At 40.8% G+C, this 25,171-nt stretch overlaps 1 protein-coding gene across 9 annotated transcripts in view; it reads left to right on the top strand.

The window, feature by feature from the left end:
- Positions 1–25,171, top strand: part of GPC5 (glypican 5) — a 1,108,951-nt gene that overhangs the window by 216,250 nt on the left and 867,530 nt on the right. For all 9 annotated transcript variants that reach the window (XM_050948964.1, XM_050948957.1, XM_050948972.1 and 6 more), the window contains exon 3: positions 3,991–4,685. In XM_050948964.1, coding sequence (XP_050804921.1) covers positions 3,991–4,685 — 695 coding nt within the window. The remainder of the gene's footprint in view (positions 1–3,990; positions 4,686–25,171) is intronic.

The following is a 25,171-nucleotide window of genomic DNA, read 5'->3' as shown; positions in this document are numbered from 1 at the left end:
GGGGGCGACCTGCCGGCCCACTGAGTTGCTAGGGTAAAAGTTTTCCGACGAATGTGCACGCGCGGCGCACACACCTAACTGGAATGGATATGAGCAACACATCTCGAAGAACAACAGTTACAAAGGTGAGTAACCGTCTTTTTTCCTCTCTGTTTTAAGATTCAAGGAGTTTGAATCACAGTAATCTTCCAGGGTAACCCAGGGAGGGGAAGCCTGGGAGAGGCAACGGTGAGAGAAAGGGTTTACTTTCCTTGTGTTAAGATCCAGAGGGACTGGGTCTTGGGGATCCCCGGGCAAGGTTTTGGGGGGACCAGAGTGTACCAGGCACTGGAATTCCTGGTTGGTGGCAGCGCTACAAGTACTAAGATGGTAATTGAGCTTAGAGGAATTCATGCTGGTACCCCATCTTTTGGACGCTAAGGTTCAGAGTGGGGAATTATACCATGACAGTACCCGACCAAAAGAGCCAATGGGAAGGTAGAACTTTTTTAAAATTGGGAAAGAAGCTTTCCCTTTGTCTGTTGTTCTCTGGGATGCAGGGACACAGGCAGTAATACTGTAACCAGCTTTAAGCCAGGTATGATTATAGATTATCAATTCATACCTTGAACCTACTTATCTGGAGCCTCAGATATGTAAGTAAAATTAGGGAATGTCTAAAAAGATGTGATTAGGGTTATTTCTTTTATTTCTTATTGGCATGTGGACTCCTCTGTGCTAACCCCAGATGCTTTTGTTTGCTTGTGATCTTTAAGCTGAATCCCCAAAAAAGCTATTTTGGGTGCTTGATTTTTGGAATTGCTCTTTTAAAATCTAGCAAAAGCCTGTGTTCCAGATGTATTTTATTTCTTTTTCTTTTTAATAAAATTTACCTTTTTTTAAGAACAGGATTGGATTTTGGTATCCTAAGAGGTTTGTGCATGTTGTTTGATTTGCTGGTAGCCACAGCTAATTTCCTTTGTTTTCTTTCTCAGCTCTTCCCCAGAGGGGAGGGTGGGGCTTGAGGGTACCCCACAGGGTGGAATTCCCAAGTGCTCCTTCCTCGGTTCAAAGGGGGGTTTTGCATTTGGGTGGTGGCAGTGTTTTCCAAACCAAGGTTAGAGAAAAACTATAACCTTGGGAGTTTAATACAAGCCTGGGGTGGCAAGTATTAATTTTTAAAATCCTTGTGGGCCCCACTTCTGCACTCAGAGTGACAGAGTTGGGATTCAGCCTTGGCACATGTAGATCAAAGAGGCTTATCATTTTACCCTATAGGTTATTCAGATAATGGAGACTTCCTGTTCTAAAGGGTCAGATATTGTTGAAACTAGTATGGAGGTATGTTGTGTCCCTGGGCTATATGGCCTTGTGTGATTATATATACTGCTGTGTATGCAAGCATATTTCATTGGGTTGGCTAAGAATATGAACTAGGAGAGCCTGATATCTCTTTCCATTTTATAAATTGACACCAGAGATTGGCAGTGAGACTGCTCCCTCATTCCAGTAGAGGGAAGCATCCTTTCTTCAATTCCCAAGGTTATTTGTTAGGCAGAGACATGGATGTGATATTTTATTGCAATTAGAGAAATATAGACTGTATTTTGAAAAAGCAAATAAGAAAAAATGTCCAGTATCAAGTGTTCTAATTTCAAGAATGGTTTCTTCTATGGTACTAATAGATTTTTTCCCTCACTGTTAAAGCAATTAAAGCATAGTCAATACTTGTTCACATGGCCCTAAGGCAGACCACTGGCTTCAGTAACATGGTACTTTCCTCGTGTAGAGAGCTCTGGGATGGAGGGGGGCAGAGTTGTCATTGGTTGGGATACATAATGTTAGGTACAGAGAAAGATAGACCCTGGGTAGTTGACAGCTTGAAACTTCCCATAGGGACAGTTATTCGGTGTGATGGCTTGGAGCCGTCAGTTTCACATATTATGTATTGTGCCATTAGTGATGCCTATGTAATAACTTTATTTATATACCACTCTTTTCTCAAAATGGTGAGGGTGCTGTACTGCAGAATAAATACAAATACAATATAATAACACATGCTAAACTTTCACCCTTTTAAGATACAAATAGTTAAAAACAAATAAGTGGGTCAAATGTTAGAAATGTGAAGACAGTGATTGAACAGGAGTGTGATAAATAAAAGGTCAAGTGTGGCTATTGGAAACACCTTTGGGAAGAAATTAAAACTTTAAGATGTTTTTTAAAGTGGGATAAAATTGAGGTGGATTTGGGGGGAAGCAAATTACATGTCATAGGTCCCAGTGCAGTAAAAACCTTGATTCCCTGTCAATGTCAGATATAGTGGCAAAATTCTAAGCACTGGGTACTGTGGGAGTACAGAAGTCCATCATTAGAAGGCATGAGTAGTAGGCCCCAGAGTTTGGAAAGCCAACTGTAAAGGGCTTTTAAAAGCAAGTGTGTCAGTTTAAAGTTAATCTGCCAGTTTCTAGGCAGTCAGTGTAAATCTTGCACAGCAGCTCAAGACAGCAAGCAATTATGCCACTGTACTCTGAACAAGTTGCAAATGATTGAGTGATACCACAAAGAGCTCATAAACAGAGAATTCACCAACTGAGATTTGTGGGTATGAGGGCATGTTTTGCTGTTCCAAATTTATGACAAGCTACATTCACTGACCAACAATCCCCCCCAAACCTTTTCATTAACAAGGAGTTAAGATTGCCCAGTGGTATCTTGTGCCCTTCCAAACCTCAAGTTCAGTAAAACTTGAAACTTTGAAAATCAGGAAAGAGAGTTAAGGTACATGTCTGTGCAACTTTATCTCTGTGCTAACAAAGTAGAAATCAATGATGCAGAGTTAGGGTATTTAGTGTAATTTGCTTATTTACAAAATGTATATGACTTCTGTTCCATGGAACAGAGGTGGGTTACAAACTGTACACATGCTATTTTCTTGCAGAAATCTTATGGCATCACTGTCCAATCACCAAGAAGCAACTCTTATCATCTAACTACTTAAACACAGTGCTCTCTCTTCCAGTCACAGCCCATGGGCTTTTCACCTGGGAAACTCGTAGTCCAAGGCTCCTCACCTAGGTTCAAGTGTTTTGAAAGGTGGTGTGGGCATTAACTCTCCTTTTGTGAACCCACTGAACCTCAGAAAGGGTTTGACTTCCCATTCACAGGAAAATACTTTAACTTACATGATCTTCTTACCTACTTTCAGAATTAGGTACTGCATGGGTAATTTAACTCATTTTATACAGGGTGCTTATACATCAATAAGGCATAACATGCACAACATTAGCATTTGTTTCCATAGCAATCGTCTTTTTGCTAGCATTGAGCCAGATTCTGCAAAGTTCTGAGTGCTCTCAATGGTCATTGACCATTGCTATTGTTGGATTTAGCAGCACAGTTTAAAAGTATGCTTCAGATTGTACATGCTGCACCTGCTCTCTTTCAAAAAGAAGCCACATCTGTTTGCTCTGTAAAAGTTACATATTAATGAATAAAAAACAGAAGAGCTGTTTCACGTGTTCATTGCCATCTTTAACACCCTATTCTAAATGGTAGAGACTTTATTTCATTATTTGAAGTGGAATGAGTGATAATATTTCACTTACATTACAAATTGTGAAAGCTCTATTAAATGAATGGAGTGGGTGATCTAATGTATCGAGACAGCTACTGCTGGTGTCTGATTTATTCTGCAAGTTAGTTACCATTCCTTTGCCCTTTGCATTTGTTTATAAAATACATTATATCAGAAAAGTTGGTGTTTAATATTGTATATTTTAGTAGGATCCACAATGTGCTAGGTACTGTCAATATACTAAGAAAGAGGGTTTATATGTCATTTAAAATGTATCTTCTTAAATTCTAGCCATTAATTGTTGCAATGCAAAGATATCTGTCATATAAGTGAAACACAAATTAAAGTAATATAATCCTTGTTAGATTCTTAAGATTTTGCAGAAATGTGTAATCGTTTTTTACTCTAAAATATTCACCTTTTTTTTATTACAGAAACCTTTGAAATGCTTATCAGACAGGCTGAGAATTACACAAGCATTCTTTTCTGCAACACATACAGAAACATGGCTGTCGAGGCTGCTACGGCTGTTCAAGAGTTTTTTATGGACGTGGGACTCTTTGTATTTGGCATAGACATTAGTACAGAAGAACTGGTGAACAGATTTTTTGACACCCTGTTCCCACTAGTCTATAATCATCTGATTAATCCTGGTCTATCTGACATTTCACTGGAATATTCAGAATGCATTCGAATGTCACAAAGAGATATCAGTCCTTTTGGTAATGTTCCAAAAGTAGTCATGGGACAAATGGGGAGATCATTGTTATCCAGTCGTACTTTCTTGCAGGCCCTCAATTTAGGGATTGAAGTGATCAATACAACAGATCATTTGCAGTTCTCTAAAGACTGTAGCAGAGCCTTACTACGAATGCAATATTGCCCCCACTGCCAAGGAATGACTTTAAGTAAGCCATGTATGGGGTACTGCCTGAATGTAATTAGAGGCTGCTTGGCTAACATGGCAGAAATTGACCTTCACTGGCGGAGATATATTCAGTCATTGGAAGAGTTATCCAGTACAATGCATGGGACATGTGACATTGAGCAGGTACTTCTGAACTTTCACTCACTTGTTAATGATGCTCTGACACACGCTAGTATCAATGGACCAAAAGTAACTGAACAGGTAAGCACCTACCTATTTTCTTCCATGCTTATTGGAAACACAGCCCATGGAAACTAACTTAGAAAACGGATGGATATTTGATCATTGTTATACAAATTAACACAATGTTTGTGTCCAAAAAGGGCTTCATACAGCAAAACAGCTGTACAAAATTGTCAGTTTTTTCTTTAGTTATTCACGACTTGCTATTTTCTCAAATACTGTATTCACAACTATAACAGACTGAGGAGTCACCATTTTTTAGCATTTGCAGATTTTTTTTTCAGGGTGAAAAGCTAGTTTTCCAGTTGTGGAATGAACTTGTAATGTTTACCAGAACCATCTAAACAGTTGAAGTGATAATGAAAAATGTTGCACACTCATGAAAGCACAACCTCATTTTCTGTAATCAGTTGTATGAGAATTTCTTTACAAAAATCAGTAGAAAACTCTATTTTACTTCAAAGTTTTTTGTCATTTTGTCCATTTAGCCGTTATACTTTTCAGTGCATTCACTGAATGGCTTTACTGAGAATTCTACAACTGTTGAATGAACAAGAAAATCCTGAGTTCTGCTGAGTAAGAGTGAGTGCTGGAAAGGGTAATTAAGTTGGTGCTTTAAAATACTAATAAGCAAAAACTAAATTGCATGGTGAAAGCTAATTCCAAAAACTTTCTGCCTTTGTAAAAAATGCTAAGGGTTGGCAAATGAGTGCCAGATTTGGTTCATAATATTAAATGAATTGCCAGACCGGTGAAGATGTTTATTACTCTATCACATACATTGTAACAGGTTTGGAAATCTCATGGACTTTATACCATGATCAAAACCCCTTATTTTCATGAACTAGAAATATAAGATCTGATGTCTAATATATATCTAACTATAAAGATGACAAGTAATAAACATCCCTTTAGATGCCAATGGTTTGTCTTCAACACCTATGGCTGTAGGTAGATTTATTGGAATATTTTTGTTAGCATCAATAGAGTGTACATTTCATTTGCAACAAGTAGCACATCCTTCCTTGAGGACATTTCAGGGGAAGAGTAACTTGCATGAGAAGCTAACTTAGCTGTGAACACATGAAAAATGAGGGTTTTTTTTTAAATACCAGGGCATTAGTTAAAGCTAATGTAGCTGTGAATGTATGAGTCATATCTATGCCAACAAATGTTAACTCTTACTCTGTTATACCTATTCCATAGTATCGTCTGTGAGTACACTTTCACCTATAACTTTCATGGGTGATTCCATCATACTCTGCACAACTACCATGGTGATGTGAGTCGCATAAGAACCTAGAATAGAAATATATATATATATAAAGAGGATGTGCAGATCAATTTTTGGTTGGATGTAACTGTGGGGTGGTGTGTAATAATGCTAGGACTATCACAAACTCCCTCTCACTTGGTTTACCTGCTGCTGAATTGGCCTCTGCCCACAACAAAGCCTTATCTAATAGACTAGTGCCTGGTTCTCCTGCTCATTTCCATGGAATAGAGCGGAAAATAATGGGCTGACACATCTAAAGAGGGGGAAATAGTGGGCTGTTGTCATTGGCTGCAGATTGCTGCGCCCTAACTACTGGGCTGTCATTCCCAGATGCCACTGTAGGTATGTTAGTACTACAAAGGGAAACTTTATGGGAAGTTGAGGCTATTCAGAGTCCTTAGAAGAGCTGACTTACAAACCTGGCCCCTACCTGGCATTATAGAAGGAACACAGATAATATGGCCAGTTGAGTTAGTCCCTGAAGTACAACTGGAGGAAATATTACTTTGAAAGTGGTAGCTAGAACACATGTAGATTTCTGAGATGAGGTTAGTGGCTGCCCACAGTTACCCTAGAGCTATCTTCATGATTCCCATCCAGCTGTCTCTGAAGTTAGACCCCTGACTGGTGTCAGGCTACTTCATCTTGGAAACAAATGGCTCTCAACAACTTTGATCAAAATTGGTCACTAGACATCATCGAGAGGGGGTTCTCTATTGAGCTGTGGGAACAACTTTGTCCCATTCCTAATCTCAAACAGCCCATGAAAATGATAGGACATAAATGAAATCATCCATCACCTACTTCAGATCTTAGCCATACAGTCTGTTCCCCCATCCTATTTCTAGCCTCAGACACTTGGGAACAGACAGACTAGAGCTCTATCTGAATAAATTGCTCAAGGAGGTTTATCTTCACACTCTCATTTTACTATCGCAAAGACAATTGCTCTATTTTTCTTGTGGATGATAGCTCTCCCACTCCTCCCAACTGCAATCATTACCGTTACCAAGACATATCCTCACTTACCTCAATTAATCTGGTGGCTGTTCACCTTTTCCACTGCTCCCAGGACCATACCAAAGATAGAAAGTGAGAGTGACAGCAATGCTGATGCCATTTTGGCTGAAGAGTCTCTGCTCTAACCTACCGTTGAAACTTTTGGTGTGTCTGTCTCTCAGAGTAGGTCTGCAACTGCAAAAAGTCAGTTTTCCATCCAGCACCAGACTTGTTGAAAATGGATACTTAGTTGAAGTGATAACCCTTCATATAGGACCTTAAGAAGCGAACAAATATACCATGAACTTTGCACCAACCATCAGAATAACTACCATGTTAAACAAGTTAAACACAGCCTTAAGTTCCTCATCTTCTTGTGTATGTGTATGCACAAGAGTTCAAGCAAAATAATCAATATTATATATGAAATAAAAGGAAGTTTTAAATAAATTCCAGCATGAACTGTTTTCTTAGAGCAACAACCTTTACTCTAGTCAGACAAGCTCATAGAATACAACCTTGAAATCTCATTCTGCTCCTTACAACATCATCCAGATTGAACCACTGCAGGAGGTGTCATGATTTTTCCTATCCATTAAAGCAGACTTCTTTATAGCTACTGTCTCCTGTCAGATGAAAATTTCATTTTCATTTTACTGATTAAGACAGACAAGTAGTCCTCAAAACTGTCATAGCATTCACTCCCAAAATAAATTAAAGGTGTACTCTTCATTCTATTAAACATCAAACGCCAATCTCAGGGCAGAGAAGTAATGCATTGAGATCTAATAGGTGGCCACCTGATCATCAATATATACATTCACCAAATTCTACATATTGGTTATCCAGTCTTTAGCCAGTGCCTTTTTTTATCAGCAGAAGTCTTTTCCACTCCAAAGTGCGCACAAGAAGGACGACATATACTGTGTAATATTGTCTGTTGACTTGAGCTGTTAGCCAATGGTTATTGATAAGTTGTTTTCTTAAGGAGAAGAAATTAATTGAGTCAGGTATTTCTTTGGTGCCATCCAGTTTGTTATACACAGGGGTCAGCAACCTCTGGCATGCGGCTCGCCAGGGTAAGCACCCTTGCAATCCAGGCCAGTTTGTTTATCTGCTACATCGGCAGGTTCAGTGGAACGTGGCTCCCACTGGCTGTGGTTCACTGTCCCAGGCCAATGGGGGCGGCGGGAAATGCCACGGGCTGAGGGATGTGCTGGCTGCGGCTTCCTGCCTCCTGCATTGACCTGGGATGGCAAACTGCAGCCAACGGGAGCCGCGATCAGCCGAACCTGCTGACGTGGCAGGTAAACGAACTGGCCCGGCCCGCCAGATTGCTTACCCTGGCAAGCTGCGTGCCAGAGGTTGCCGACCCCTGTTATACACAAAGTCCTGTTTCCCTGAACACAGTAGGAACAAACAACAGGAGGCAGTTTCCTTGCTCTCAGTTTTCAAGCCCGGCTTTCTATTTAGCTCCACCAATCAATCCCCTAGTCTCTTCATTTTCAGTCAGTCCCAGGGAACTCCTCTTATTCTCTCTGAGTTAGTTCTTGCTCAGGCTCTTCAATCTCATCCAATGCCTTGGGCAGTGGATTCTGTTGTATCAGCTATCTTACTCCATTAAGGAGCTGCAGCGGCACAGGAGCCAGCAAACAGAGCTGTAAACAGAGGAGTTTGAGTGGGACTTCTGTTGGAGGAGAAGGTATTCGTAGCTATTTGTATTCATATGTGTGGAGGCTGGTAGGGGCAGTGTGCTGGAAGAGAAGCTGAGCCCTGATTAGGGGGTGGGGCTTCTCTGACTAGGGGTCCTATAAAGGTAGCCAGCCAGCCAGCCAGTCAGGCAGCGGCATAGACAGCTGCAGTGGCACAGGAGCCAGCAAACAGAGCTGTAAACAGGGGAGTTTGAGTGGGCGTTTGGGGGAAGACTAAGCGGCAGGCAGAGGAACACACAAGCTACTGAAAGGAGTGTGCAGTGTTCTAGCAGTGTCTTGGTGCTTGTTGGGGTTTTGTTTTGCTGTGAGTGGTGGTGTTTTGGGTTGGTTTGTGTTTCCCAGATTTACAGGATTTAGGTGAGAAGCCTATGACAGATACAGAGGCAGCAGTTGTAGTGACCCAAGCAGTGGAAGACACAATGAGGATGACTGGATGTGGAAGCTGCGGCATGTACATGATCCTGGAGGGGGCACCTGAAAAGAGTTTTGTCTGCATGAAGTGCCACTTGATGGACCTGATGGAAGAAAAGATCCGAGGACTGGAGATGCAGGTGGAAACTCTGGTCGAGTTTAGAAGGGGGTTTCGAGCAGATGATGGAGCAAAGACATGATGAGGCCCAAGGGAAAAGCTCAGATGGAAGCAGGACCAAAGAACTCTGAGGGGAAACTGCTGGGTGAGGAAAGTGGACGGTGGAAACATGTGACTAAGCGAACCAGGCAGAGGAAAAGACGGGCCAGTGAAGGAGCAATAGAGCTCAGGAACAGGTTTGCAGAGTTGGAAAATGAAGAAGGGGCACAGCAGGTGCTGGCCAAAGGTGAGAGGGCAAGGAAGAAGAGAAGAGTTAGGATGCAGGAGGGGCTGAGGGCTCCGGCAGGGGCTGTGGGCTCTGGGGTAGGGCCTGGGGTAGCGGGGGCAGGTTCCAGGAGGGGGCCTAGGGCTGGCGAGGGGATTCGGGTGCAGGAGGGAGCATGGGGTCTGGGAGGGAGTTAGAGTGCAGGAGGCGGTTCTGACATGGGGCAGGGGTTTGGGGTGTGGGCCCTGGGAGGGAATTTGGGAGAAGAAGGGGGTTCCGACCTTGGGCAGGGAGCTCAGGATGCGGGCTCTGGCTAGGAGGCTCTTGACCAGAAGCACAACAGGGCTAAGGCAGGCTCCCTGCCTGCCCTGGTTCTGCACTGATTCCAGCAGCTCCCATTGGCCCGGAGCAGTGATCTGCCACCAGTGGGAGCTGCGATTGGCCAGACCTGTGGATGGGGCAGGTAAACACACTGGTTCGGCCTGCCAGGGGCTTTCCCTACACAAGCAGCAACCCCTTTTTGAGAAACCCTGGACTAGATTTGGACATGGATTTGTAAAGAACAAATCGTGTCAAACTAATCTGATAGCGTTCTTTGATAGAATAACGAGCCTTGTGGATAAGGGAGAAGCGTTGGATGTGATATACCTAGACTTTAGTAAGGCATTTGATACAGTCTCGCATGATATTCTTATAGATAAACTAGGAAAGTACAATTTAGATGGGGCTACTATAAGGTGGGTGCATAACTGGCTGGATAACCGTACTCAGAGAGTAGTTGTTAATGGCTCCCAATCCTGCTGGAAAGGTATAACAAGTGGGGTTCCGCAGGGGTCTGTTTTGGGACCGGTTCTGTTCAATATCTTCATCAACGATTTAGATGTTAGCATAGAAAGTACGCTTATTAAGTTTGCGGACGATACCAAACTGGGAGGGATTGCAACTGCTTTGGAGGACAGGGTCAAAATTCAAAATGATCTGGACAAATTGGAGAAATGGTCTGAGGTAAACAGGATGAAGTTCAATAAAGATAAATGCAAAGTGCTCCACTTAGGAAGGAACAATCAGTTTCACACATACAGAATGGGAAGAGACTATCTAGGAAGGAGTATGGCAGAAAGAGATCTAGGGGTCATAGTAGACCACAAGCTTAATATGAGTCAACAGTGTGATACTGTTGCAAAAAAAGCAAACATGATTCTGGGATGCATTAACAGGTGTGTTGTAAACAAGACACGAGAAGTCATTCTTCCGCTTTACTCTGCGCTGGTTAGGCCTCAACTGGAGTATTGTGTCCAGTTCTGGGCACCACATTTCAAAGATGTGGAGAAATTGGAGAGGCTCCAGAGAAGAGCAACAAGAATGATTAAAGGTCTTGAGAACATGACCTATGAAGGAAGGCTGAAGGAATTGGGTTTGTTTAGTTTGGAAAAGAGAAGACTGAGAGGGGACATGATAGCAGTTTTCAGGTATCTAAAAGTGTGTCCTCAGGAGGAGGGAGAAAACTTGTTCACCTTAGCCTCCAATGATAGAACAAGAAGCAATGGGCTTAAACTGCAGCAAGGGAGATTTAGGTTGGACATTAGGAAAAAGTTCCTAACTGTCAGGGTAGTTAAACACTGGAATACACTGCCTAGGGAAGTTGTGGAATCTCCATCTCTGGAGATATTTAAGAGTAGGTTAGATAAATGTCTATTAGGGATGGTCTAGACAGTATTTGGTCCTGCCACTGGACTCGATGACCTCTCGAGGTCCCTTCCAGTCCTAGAGTCTATGAGTCTATGAGATCATAATGGTCCCTTTTGACCTTAAAGTCTATGATTCTGTGAATTGCTTCTTCCATTTAGCCTGAATGAAAATTGGTAAGCATGTGCATTGGCTTCAGTGCAGACAGTGGTTGACAAAGGGATCAAAGACACAGTTGTGAGCAGCCACAGATACCCTCCAGCACAACAATAATATTTTGGATGTCCAAAAGTCCTCCTTCCCACTACTGTGAAAACCCTATTATAATGGATCTGTGTACCTGAGTATAGTGAAGAATAGGATAAGCTATCTGCACTTAACTGAAAATGTCCCTACTTCAACTAATAAGCTCAAGAGATCTGACCCACATTGAAGACAAATATGTAATCAAGAATAGAGATGGAAACGCACATTGATATATTTGAGTTTCTTTCATTATGGGGAATGAATGCTCAGCACAAGGACATGCTTTTTTCCTCAGGTATTATTTTAACACAATCTGTAATTTACGAAAGTACAACTGAATTAAGCTCACTGTGGAACTTGTCTCAGTTGGAGAGATGTTCGGGGTGGGACATGTCTCTGTTGTCAGTGACTGATAAAATAAATAAAAGTATATGGAGATGTATCTATATCTCATAGAACCAGAAGGGACCCTGAAGGGTCATTGAGTCCAGCCCTGCCTTCACTAGCAGGACCAAGTATTGATTTTTGTCCCAGATCCCTAAGTGGCCCCTTCAAGGATTGAACTCACAACCCTGGGTTTAGCAGGCCAATGCTCAAACTACTCCCTCCCCCCAAGAATTGATTTTACCTCCAAACTCCAAGCACTCTGAAGTACGCATTGTAATGGCTCTGTAGCACTTATTACTCATATAAAGGGCATTTTCAGGTAATCACAGATGAATTTTCTTAATCAGATGTCAGTTCTGACATAAGGTTCCTAATACAGTGTGTTGGCATGGTCCCCTTATGGTAAACACAATTACCATTAAATTTTCTCATGTTTTCCTGGTAACTCTTTAATTCACCCAGTAGTGCCTAACAACTCTAAAAAGGAGTCATTCCTATTTATTGCAATATTGCCAACTCTCACACTTTTATCACAAGTCTCACTGTATTTAGTATTCTTGTAAAAGCCCCAGCTCTTGGACACAAATGAGAATACAAGAATATCAGCTTTCATGAAAAATAAATAAATAAAAGTAAGGCCAGGTCTATACTACAGACTTATATTGGTATAACTACATCACTCTCAGGGCTGAGTGACATACCTATACCTACCTAACCCCTGGTGTAGACAATGGTAGGTCACCGGGAGAGTTCCTGTTGACATAACTACCACCTATTGCAGAGGTAGATTAATTAAGCTGATGGGAGAAGCTTTCTCAGTGTACGAATGTCTTCACTTAAGCGCTGCAGTGATGCAGCTGTGCCGATGCAGTGTTTTCAAGACCTGCCCTAAGATTCTAGCCCTCAGTGTTGCGAAGAAAAGCTTGCACATGTGATTGGAGTGTAACATAAAGGATCAAAAAAATTCAATCAATTTTTATATTTTAATTTTTTTTTTGTTCCTGAGTCTAGTTTTTGAATGCCTGGTATTGACAGTACTGCAGCTGTATTAAGGCCTTCTCAGATAGGACCAGTTCCAGAACCTAAAAATCAGTGGGAGTCTTTCCATTCACTTCATTGGGCTTTTGATCAGGTCTCGACTGTAATGCAGATCAGTGCCAATAACCTGGCACAAATAGTCTTTCAAGGTTATAGTTTGGGTTTTTTTGGTCTTTAACACAATAGACTATGATTCTTTGAGATATAATGGTCTAGTAAATTAGTGTAGCTTTTGTAAATGTGTTTTATGTCTGTGGGTTAAATGGTCCAGGCAATTTTGGCTTAGAAATAGTTAATTCAGATAGGCAATAAATGTTTCTCCATGTAAAATAATTCATTAGGTTTTAGAGAGAACGGGTCCTGAATCCTTTGAAAATTGGCTCATTAATATTACTTTACCAGAGTGACTCATGAACTGTTTATCACACTTTGGTAAGCAGTTCATGCATCAGTGGGTCTAACAAATTCAGAATAAATGATTGTGAGTCAGCAAATAATGACTGTCTCATGCACTCAAAGCAATCTCTGCAGAGTTAGAAGAGAGTCTCTTTAGCAGTAACTGTTTGTGCTTTTAAGAAGTAAGGAGAAAAACAAATGCTGAAAGGTGAAATTTGGAAGTGTTTTATTCTATGCATATGCTATACACAAATCGTAATATAGATTCCACTATGTGCTCTGAGTATAATGGTAAAAATATATATATATATATATATATGTGTGTGTGTGTGTGTGTGTACATGTGTATGCGTATATATAAACATACATTGTTTTTCTAATATTCATGTGTGTTTTATATACATATATGAATGTATATTCAGATGCTAACATATTATATGTGGTACACGTTGCGATGCCTACCATTAAGGTTCTCCCTCATAAGACCTCGTTTTCAGTTGCTTACAACTTTGCCAAATTGCAGTCAGATGGGCTGAAATTTTCCATTTTGGGTGTCTACCTCTGGCTAACTTTTTTTTGAAAGGTCATCTAAAACATTTCAGCCGTTTCCAAGAATGAGCTTGTGGTAAATGTTTTTTCCTATGTTTTGTCCCACCTCTCAAACTATTTTGTTGAGAAGCTCTAGTGCAGGGGTCCCCATCGCGGTGCCCGTGGGCACCATGGTGCCTGCCAGGGCATTCGTGTGTCCCCGCCTACTGGCTGCCGGATAAGCAGCCGCCTAAATGCCACCGAGAAATGGCAACATCAAGAAGCGCTACTGCCGAAATCCCCCTGAATTTTGGCAGGATTTTGGCCGTGACGCCTCTTGATGACACTCCTTCATGGCGGCATTTCGGCAGCGACGCCTCTTGACGTTGCCGCTTCACAGCGGCATTTCGGCGACTGCTTCTCCGGTGGCCGCGGTCATCGTCGGCTAGTCGTCCAGCGCCTGTCCCACGGAAAAGGTTGGGGACCCTGCTCTAGTGCCTCCATGCTTTGGAGCAATGGCTTAAAATTTGTCAGTAGGATTGCTTTGGTGACAGGGTGTGTCCCTGTGAAAAATTACACTATCTTGGCCAGGTTATAAACTTCTGAAAAATCTCAGTTTGAACATAGTCAGAGACTTGCTAGGGTTTGGTAGCTATATACTTTGAAGATTCCATCTGCACTGAGCATTCTGAGTCCCCCACAGCTCCGATACGTAACTAGACTGCATATGCAACATCCTCACACAGTGACTGAGCATGCCCCAGCCCAGAGATGCAGGGGCTGACTGACATTCTCCCTGTGATTGCTAATATTAGCTGCCCAGGTCCACTGTGCCACTGTGTACCAAAACAAAAAGCAGGAAGAATGTCTCTTTAAATTTGCCCTGCTGGCACCCAGGTAGCATGGAGGGGAAGGGGTGAAAAACCTTAGTCAAATGCAAAGGGTTAAGAAATGATGCAGTGCACAGGAGAGGGGTTAAGAGCAGGAGCTGGCAGGAGTGGTGTAGGACAAGATGGGCAGAAGCAGGGGGGAGGTCAGAAGATGCAGGGGTGGCAGGACTAGGGAAGAGAGGGACAGGAGTCAGGGTGGGAAAGGGCAGAAGCAGTGGAATGTAGAGGATAGAAGTGGTAGGAAAACATGGACAGAAGCTGGGGGGAGAGGAGGTCAGGGTCAGGGCAGGTGATAAGGGATGATGCGGGGACAGGGGCAGACATTGGATAAGGGGGCGGGGGGGCAGTAGCAAGGGAATGGACAATGGGATGATGTGGTGGAAAGAAACAGAAGGGCAGGAAGAAGCCTAGAATTGAAAATATTATTCCTGAGTCTCAACTTTCCTTTGCTGTCGAGCATTATATAGAATTTTATATGTTCAAAACACAGTTTCCATGAGCTCAGCTGCAGTTTTGAGTGCTCAACGCTTCTGCAAATCAGACTTGAATGTCTCAGGTCAGGTAACCAGAAAATGAGGATCACACTGTGGCCATCTGTGAAAATTTTGGTTTATGTGACTTGCCCAGAATATCGCAGGAATCCTCTGGCAGAGGTAGTGACAGAAAGCAATTAAGATATTATGATGACAGAACAATATTAAAATGTATGAGGAAATTAATAATTCTGTCTTTAGAGCAGGGTTTGGATGGTGTGCAGTAAGTAAATAATATATGAGACCACAAATTGAATGATTAGAGAAAAAGAAATATAGAATAGCTGCTTATTCAGTGAACAACCATCCATTCTGTGCACTGAGTGAAGTAAGGGTCCTATGAAAAGAACATATGTGATCATGTAATCAAAGACTGTATCATACTGTGCATAAACAAGGAGGCCGAATTAAGGTTATATAGGCAACCTTCATTTCCTACTTTTTAAGTGCCTCACTTTGCAACCTTAATAATGCTTTTTAATGTAGTTATTTTGTGTGAAATAAGAGTAAAAGAATAGTAATATGAGGTGGGATTTTCAAAAACAGTCAAATTTGGTCTAAATCTTTTCCAACTCCCTTTGACTGCAATGGTATTAAAGTTAGTCCAACACTGAATCCTTTTGAAAATCCTATCCATATTTTCTGAGAAATTCTTAAGCATCTTAACAGCGGCAAGAGTTCCAACCAATAAAATATTTGCTTACAGCTGCAAGAAGATTTAAGTTCTCTTAACTAGTCTCAATCTGTGGATTTACAATTTATCTGAAGATTTGTTTTTACTGTCATTGATATTAAAAAGCTTCCTTGTGTCATTAAATGTTAGCAGAAAGGATGAGTTAATGGGCAATACAAGAATTGTATTTCTTACTGATCATTATTACCCAACATGACTAGCTATAAAACACATAGTTTGGATTGCTATAACACATTGGCACATAAAATTTAATATTTAATTGACGAGCCACGAAGAGTATAGCATGTTCACGTGCAGTTAGGTTATAAATGGAAGATTTGCGTTCTTGGTTCCCCCTGTCGCTTGTCAGTTTTATGTAGATATTTTTAACAGATCCTTTCTAGCCTAAATTTGTACAGCCTTATGGGCCATGCACACCCCAGAAGGCAAAATATAGTAGAAATGCACTGACCCAGCCAACTCAGGAGATAATTTATCAACATGTTCAGGAGTTGGGAAGATGCTCTGAGAGAGGTGGGAAGAACTCATTTTTATGAGTCCAAATGGTATTTATGCCAGCAACGTTGGATGGAATTGGAGCTTGGCTCCTGGGAAGGAGCAGATTTGAATGTGAAGAAAACGCCAATGTTAGCATTAGGCTTTGTAGATCGATATGTATCTGATTGTATGTATGGTTTTTAGCAGATTACTGATTTTAGGTACCTAGCCTTAAAGGGATCTTATTTGTCCAAGTGTTGCACATTCTCCTCTGGAAATCAGGCCCCTTTAAAGTATCTGAAACTGAGCACCTAGAAATGGAGTAATCCAAAATGATTAGTTATTTCTGGAAAATCTTGGCTTAAGTCATCTTTTTGTCTCCACAGCTGACAAAATGGCCATAATTCCTTGGCACTCAGAAAGTACACATAATATTACACACAAGATAATCACTTAAACAGCAAGAGAAGTTAGTGGCAGATTCAGTGGTTTGTTAGCAAATGGCCTGATAAATAACCAAATAAACCAAATAGTTCACTATAACATATTTTTTTCTATAGGGGGGAAATAAAAATTGTACTCCCACATGTATATTTATAATATCTACCCTCTCATCGTTGGTAGTGAAATAGAGTAGAAAGTCTGTAGAAGAAATGGATCATTGCTGAGATTCAGTGTGGGGCAAGCAATTCCACTGATATGGCATCAAAGGGGATGCTTTTGTACCAGCTTTTTCTGACATGCTTCTCCATAGAATCCATGCTAGGTTCTCCGCAGATTCTAATGGTGCACTTGGGAAGAGTGACCTTGTTTTGGAACCAAGCTGAGTATTTTACCTAGTAAGAGTCAAGCAAGGCCTTTTCCTTTGTAAATAGTTCCCCTTTTCCTTATCTGCATTGGTTCCTCCTGCAATGGGTTTGGTGCAGTGCCACAAATATGGCAGCAATTGATCAAATCAGAAAAAGAATGAAGGTAGATAGTTAAACTACTAGATGGTTTGGATGAGGATTACAGCCAATGAACAAAACCTACTAGTCAGCAAAGTCAAAAATGGCTTTCTCAGAAATCACAAACCCCTCTGTTAATTTATTTCATTTTAAATAATCTCCACTCTTTTATAGAATCATAGGACTGGAAGGGACATCAAGAAGTCATCTAGTCCAGTACCCTGCACTCATGGCAGGACTAAGTATTATCTACACCATTCCTGACAGGTGTTTGTCTAACCTGCTCTTAAAAATCTCCATTGATGGTGTCATAAACAAATAGCTAAGGGTTAATGTTCTTTTACCTGTAAAGGGTTAACACAGGGAACCTGAAACACCTCACCAGAGGACCAATCAGGAAACAAGACTTTTTCAAATCTGGGTGGAGGGAAGTTTTGGGTGTGAGTTCTTTGTTCTTTGTCTTGTGTCTGACCCTCTCAGCTCTGAGAGTGATTTTTCCTACCTCCAGGCTTTCTAATCTTCTGTTTCCAAGTTGTAAGTACAAAGATAGTAAGACAATAGGTTTATATTGTTTTTTTTGTATTTACATGTGTGTAGTTGCTGGAGTGTTTTGAATTGTATTCTTTTTGGATAAGGCTGTTTGTTCATTTTTTTTCTTTAAGCAATTGGCCCTGTATATTGTCACCTTAATACAGAGACTATTTTTAATCTCTGTTTCTTTCTTTTTATATAAAGCTTTCTTTTTAAGACCTGTTGGAGTTTTTCTTTAGTGGGGACTCCAGGGAATTAAGTCTGCAGCTTACCAGGGAATTGGTGGGAGGAAGAAGTCAGGGGGAAATCTTTTTGTGTTAGATTTACTAAGCCTGACTTTGCATACCCTCTGGGTGAGCGGGAAAGAGAGATTAGCTCTCTCGTTACTTCTGTTTTCCAGGACTGGAAACAGGGAGGGTGGAATCCCTCTGTTTAGCTTCACGGAGCTTGCTTCTGTATATCTCTCCAGGAACCCAGGGAGGGAACACCTGGAGGGGAGGAGGGGAAAGGGAAATAGTTTATTCCCCTTTGTTGTGAGACTCAAGGAATCTGAGTCTTGGGGTCCCCCAGGGAAGGTTTTGGGGAGACCACAGTGATCATGGCTCCCACTGGCCACCAACCCAGGCCACTGGGGGAGGTGGGAAGCACCGCAGGCTGAGGGATGTGCTGGCCGCAGCTTCCCACGTCCCACATTAGCCTGGGACAGCAAACCGCGGCCAGTGGGAGCCGGAGTCCACCAAACCTGCCGTCGCGACAGATAAACAAACTGGCCCGGCCTGCCAGAGTGCTTACCCTGGTGAGCCGCGTGACAGAGGTTGCCGACCCCTGTCCTTGGCAGTCATTTCCCATTTTGTATTTATGCAACTTCCTAAGTGGAGTACTTCCTGATGGTGATAACTCAAATTAGTCTCTGGAGAAAAAGCTTTTGACAGACTGAAATAACCTTTCCCTTTTGTAACACTGGAATAACATAATATAGAAGCAGAGGGATAGGAGTTAAAATAAATGGCTGAATTTGGCTTGCTCCATGCTAAATTTAAAAGAGCTTGAAATTGACACCTGGAAAGATGCCTTATTTTATTAAGCAAGCGTACTGTTTTTCCTGGATATTGTAGGGTTTGTATGCACTAAACAAATTAACGATAGTAGACATACACAAAAAGCTTCAGTCAAAACTGTAATATCTTATTGGAATCTCTGGTCTGTCAACAATTATAAATGTCAGAGCTGTCCCTCCCACACGTCCCGTTTCGTCTCTGATTTAAAAAAAAAATAAGTGGGAATATAGCAGTGGAACTGTGTAAGAAGGTTGTTTTGAACAAATTCTACTAACATGTTTAAAACTAGGCAAGTACTTAAGTACATTGCTGAAAGGACACTAAATTAATAGGGATAGGAGGAGAGAATCACAGCTCTCACATTTAAGATGTCATTCTTAGCAAAATCCCCAAACTAATGAAGTTTAAGTAGACACTTAGCACTGAAAGTACGTGATAGAGGAAGCTTAATTATAAGAATAATTTTAGGCAATATATGATAATAAACCAAACTTTTAAATATGACCAAGCATAAGATTTAAAATGTTATCAGATACTTAATTTTTGAAACAATAAATGATTAGTCATATACAATAATTGAGGATCTTTTCCTAGTATATGCAGAAGAAATTGAGGCTCTTAAATTATGTTATCAGATGATTCATTCTCTTAATGTGTGAAGCTTTTGTTCTTACCAGGGCTCCAATTTTCGATCTGTGCTACATGCAAAGAGTATTGGACAAATGTTGTTCATATATTACTTTACAAAAAGAGAAACTTGAATACACAATTTCCAAATAATATGTCTTTCTTTCATTGTTAGTTAAGCTTCTTGATAAAGCTAAAGTAGCTTGGAAAAATGTAAACTCTATTTTAATAGTATTAAGGCGCAAATATATCGTCCATTTGAATACTACTAAGACCTTGAAACAAAATGACAAAGAACCAGGCAAACAAAATTAAGGCTGATATGACCTTACAGTTTGCTATATTGTGCTCAATGTGGCATTATACAGTCCTTGAAATGAGACGCCAATGCAAGACTCCTATTTGTATCTGGTTATTGCAGATCATTTATGGGCAAAGTATCCTTAAATGTGAGGTCAAACATGTGAATCTCTTTTTGCCTACACACTGTTTAGTGAACCAAAACAACGTTTGAAGTAGGATCACAAGACTTTGATATTGGAGGACTGTTTGTTGGCCTGGTGTATGGTGCTGGGACCATCAATCCATATTCTCCAAGGAGGGATACTGTCTCTCAGTCCTGCCGCAACCCCCGCCATGAATTGAGGCTGTTGGTGGAGGCACAGCAATCTGCTGTGGGTAAATAGTCTAGTCACAGCTAGTGTATCTGTTTTGAGTAGTGGTCTGATAAATTCCAGTACTTTCTGGAGAGATTAAATCCTTTAATAGAAGCACCCAAACAGAGAGAGAGAGAGAATTTGGTGTTGTAAAGAGGCTCATATTACTTGAGCAGCATGGAGGCTTAAAAAAGAGATCAGTGGAGAAATCCAAGGGGAAGACAGTACCACAGAGACTGGAACAGCTGTCACAACCACCAGTGATGAAGTTCACAGGCAATCTGTAAGAGGGAGGGAATGTTTTAAATGTTTCATGTTTTACATGAAAGCTGTAAGAGTCATTAACTAGCCAGGTGATCAGAAGCTTTCTTTCTTATCATCACAGGCATAAAAGTACTATAAGTGTATAAACTCTTTTCAGCTAGCATCAGAGAATTTTGAAGCCTATGGGATTTTTTGAACCCAGAGGAAAAAAGAAAAACTTATTACTGAGGCTTTCAAAGTGAGAATGCAAAAACTACTTGTCAACAAAAAAAGTTTGTAACTGATCCAAGGAATAAAAGTCATTATTTCAACTTTAGAACTTTAGGTTACAATATCATTTGGAAAAGAGAAAACTTTTAATGGGAACCTATTAACTCTGGAGCACATCTCGAAAATTCACCCGGCAGGAGACAAAACTCATCAATCAGCATAAGCAAGTATTTGTTACAAGATATGTCATCTATGCAGCTGGCAAGAATATTACACAAAATCAGCATCTGATGAAGAAAGCGAGTCAGAAGCCACAAAGAGGGGAACAAAGTATATAGACACAATGCATGTAAAGTTCGGCAGGTATGGAGAGACATTCCTACACACACATATATACACTTCATGGTGCATGTATGTATAACAAAAAGTCAGGAACCAGATGGTATTCATCCAAGAGTTCTGTGGGAACTCAAATATGAAATGGCAGAACTACTAACTGTGGTATGTAACTATCATTTAAATCAGCTTTTGTACTAGATGTCACATTAGCTATTCTCTAGTCACTAGTTTTTAAAAACGCTCCAGAGGCGATCTTGATTATGACAGGCTGGTAAGCCTAACTTCAGTAACAGGCTGTAGTAAAAAACAGAATTATCAGACACATAGATGAATACAATTTGATGGGGAAGAGTCAACATGGCTTTTGTAAAGGTAAATCATGCCTCACTAACCTATTACAATTCTTTGACGGCATCAGCAAACATGAACAAGGGTGATCTAGTGGATATAGTGTACTTAGACTTTCAGAAAACCTTTGCCAAGGTCCCTCACCAAATGCTCTTAAGTAAAGTAAGTACTCTTGGTATAAGAAGAAAGGTCTTCTCCTGGATCAGTCAATGGTTAAGAGATAGGAAACAAAGGGTAGGAATAAATGGTTAGTTTTCATAATGGAGAGAGGCAAATAGTGGTGTCCCTCAAGGGTCTGTATTTTGACCAGTACTATTCAACATATTCATAAATAATTTGGAAAAAGGGGCAAACAGTGAAGTGGCAAAATTTGCAGATGATACAAAATTACTCAAGATAGTTAAGTCCAAAGCAGACTGTGAAGAGTTCCAAAAGGATCTCACAAAACTGTGTGTCTGAATAACAAAATGGCAGATGAAATTCAATGTTAATAAATGCAAAGTAATGCACAATGGAAAACATAATCGCAACTATACATACAAACTGGTGGGGTCTAAATAAGCTGTTACCACTCAGGAAAGAGATCTTGGAGTTACTGTGGATAGTTCTCTGAAAACATCTGCTAAATGTGCAGTGGCAGTCCAAAAAACTATATTAGAAACTATTAGGAAAGAGGTAGATAATAAGATAGAAAATATCATAATGCCACTATATAAATCCATTGTATGCCCACACTTTGAATACTGTGAGCAGATCTGGTCACTCCATCTCAAAAAAAGATGCAGTTGGAAAAGGTACAAAGAAGGGCAACAAAAATTATTAAGAGTATGGAACAGCTTTCACATGAGGAGAGATTTGAAAGACTGGGACTTTTCATCTTGGAAAAGAGATTATTAAGAGGAGATATGACAGAGGTCTATGACATTGTGGCTGGTGTGGAGAAAGTGAATAAGGAAGTGTTATTTACTCCTTCACACAATACAAGAACCAGGGGCACCCAATAAAATTGAAACATGAGGAAATACTTCTTCATATAACACACAGTCAATCTGTAGAACTAGTTGCTAGAGAATATTTTGAAGACCAAAACTATAATAGGGTTCAGATAAGAACTAGATAATTTCAGGGAGGATCGATCCATTAATGGTTATTAGCCAAGGTGATCAGGTATGCAACCCCATGTTTTGAGTGTCCCTACCCTCTGACTGGCAGAAGCTGGAGGTTGATGACAGGGGAGGGTTCACTCGATGATTGCCTGTTCTGCTCATTCCCTCTGAAGCACCTGCCATTACACACTGTTAGGCTAAATAGATGATTGTCTGACCCAGTATGGCCACTCTTATGTTCATAGTTATAGATGAATAAAGTGATACCAATATTGGGGGATTCTTTGTTGAAACAGTGTATTGTTGGAAAGCATTTACAGATGCTGAATTGCTAGCATGTGCACAAATGATACAGTAGACAACGTTAAACACCAAACAAATATAATAGAAATAAAAATCTGGAGATGGCATCCAAAATTACTGAGTAAGTCAATAATACAGACACTAAAAAGTGATAGGAAAATTGATTTATAAGGCTTGTTCTTCTTTGAGTAGTGTCCCTATGGGTGCCCCACTGTAGTTGCTCTTGCTTTCTTGGTAGCAGTGTCCATTAGGCCCACACATGCACTGTCTCTTCTCATGCCCTACCCTACAAGGTTAGCCAGTGCATGCAGGCTAACCTCCCTCAGTTCCTTCTAAACTTCCCCTGACTAGAGATGGAGCCATTAGCGGACTATTTGTGATTGTTAGTTTCTTTAGCATTTCCAGTAGTTAGTTAGTCTCATTAGTCTTAGTTGTAGTTTTTTTCTTTATTTTCTCTTCCCAACAACAACAAAAAGACTATTTTCCCCCTCTTTTGTCAGAGACCCTTTCCCCCAGTGGGATATGCTCAGCTCACTTGGCTTCAAGAAGTGCCTCTCCTGAAAAGAGGCCATCTCTGTGGCAGACAAGCACTGTCGTTGCATATGGTGCCTCAGTGAAGGCCACATTCCTCAAAAGTGTGGTCTGCTAACAACGTAGACTCAGGCCTCAAAAGAACAGGGAGCTGAGACAGAAGATCATCTTCATGGAGGCAGCCCTCCAGTTCACCCTGGATCCTTGCCAAGAGTCACCTGGCAGGCATGAATCTTCCCTACAGCCCTCAACAGTCAAGGACTGTGGATCAAAAAAATCAGCCACGGATCCCTCTCATAAGTTGTAAAAAAAAAAAAAAAAAGTGTTGCATCCTCAGAGCAAACCCTGAATGAGCCATAAAAGATCTTTGCTTACTCGATATTGTGAGTACTGTCGGCACTGAGACAATCCCAGCAAAGTATCCACAGCTCACAAAGATCTGGAGTGACGCACTTAAGGACCCGATGGCCACAGTCGACAATACTGACAGACAAAGATAGGAGCCAGCAGTCCACTAAGAAGATGTTATTGGTATGCACTATACTATTGGCACAATCATTTATGTCCCATCCAGCAATGGAGCGGCTGTGACACATGGCCCACAAAATAAATAGCCCACAGAAGACGTGTGGAAAGGTAATATTTGTGTTTTTGTGTATTTACATACGTATGAGTAGGGTGGACAATGTAGTCAACAATCCTTCTCTATGTTGTATTCTGATATTTCAGAGGTCAAAAGAACATCCTATCATGTAAATGAATTGTAAACACGGGATATCTCAGTATTCATCTCTCTTTGAAATGTACTATGAATGGTGGAGGAACAAGCAAATGGTCTTACAGTAATTCGTATAGCTAAGTACCAGTGGTCGACCTCCTTCAAAGTCATCCTAATTACCTTTTGTTCCCTCAGGAATTCGAACTTGTCAAAACACACGAAATTGTATAAAAGATCCTTCGGTCCTGATTCTGTCATCTCAGATCTGCTCAGACTTCAACAGGGGAAGCTGGAGTCATAAGCCCGAGGTCCGAGTTACGTCCTGAATATGAGATTTGAACAATGGACTATATGACCTATGAACTGAATTCTAAAGGAACTCTTTGCAACTACGAAGCTCACAATCTCCGCTATGAATCTCAAATGTGAAATTGCAGAACTACTAACTGTAATCTGTAACCTATTATTTAAATCAACTTCTGTACCAAATGACTGGAGGATGGGTAATATGACACCAATTTTTTAAAACGGACCCAGAGGTGATCCCAGCAATTACAGGCCGGTAAACCTGATTTCCGTGCCGCACAAACTAGTAGAAATTATAGTCAAGAAAAAAAATTGTCATACACATAGATGAACATAATTTGTTGGAGAAGATTCAGCATGGTTTTTGTTAAGGGAAGTCATGCCTTGCCAATCTGCTATAATTTTTGAGGGAGTCAACAAGCATGTGGACAAGGGGATCCAGTGGATATAGTGTACTTAGATTTTCAGAAAGCCTTTGACAAGGTCCCTCACCAAAGGCTCTTAAGCAAAGTAAGTAGTCATGGGATAAGAGGGAAGGTCTTCTCCTGGATCAGTCAATGGTTAAAAGATAGGAAACAAAGGGTAAGAATAAATGGTCAGTTTTCATAATGGAGAGAAGTAAATAGTGGTGTCTGTTCTGGGACTAGTCCTATTCAATATATTCATAAATGATCTGGAAAAAGGGATAAAAAGTGAGGTGGCAAAATTTGCAGATGATAGAAAACTACTCAGGATAGTTAAATCCCAGGCAGACTGTAAAGAGCTACAAAAGGATCTCTCAAAACTGGGTGACTGGGCAACAAAATGGCAGATGAAATTCTGTGTTGATAAATGCAAAGTAATGCACATTGCAAAATATAATCCCAACTATACATATAAAATGATGGGGTCTAAATTAGCTGTT

The sequence above is a fragment of the Gopherus flavomarginatus genome, chromosome 1, assembly GCF_025201925.1.
Source record: "Gopherus flavomarginatus isolate rGopFla2 chromosome 1, rGopFla2.mat.asm, whole genome shotgun sequence".
Lineage (NCBI taxonomy): Eukaryota > Metazoa > Chordata > Testudines > Testudinidae > Gopherus > Gopherus flavomarginatus.
Note: the sequence above shows the minus strand (reverse complement) of the source record. Positions and strands in the feature narration are given on the sequence as shown.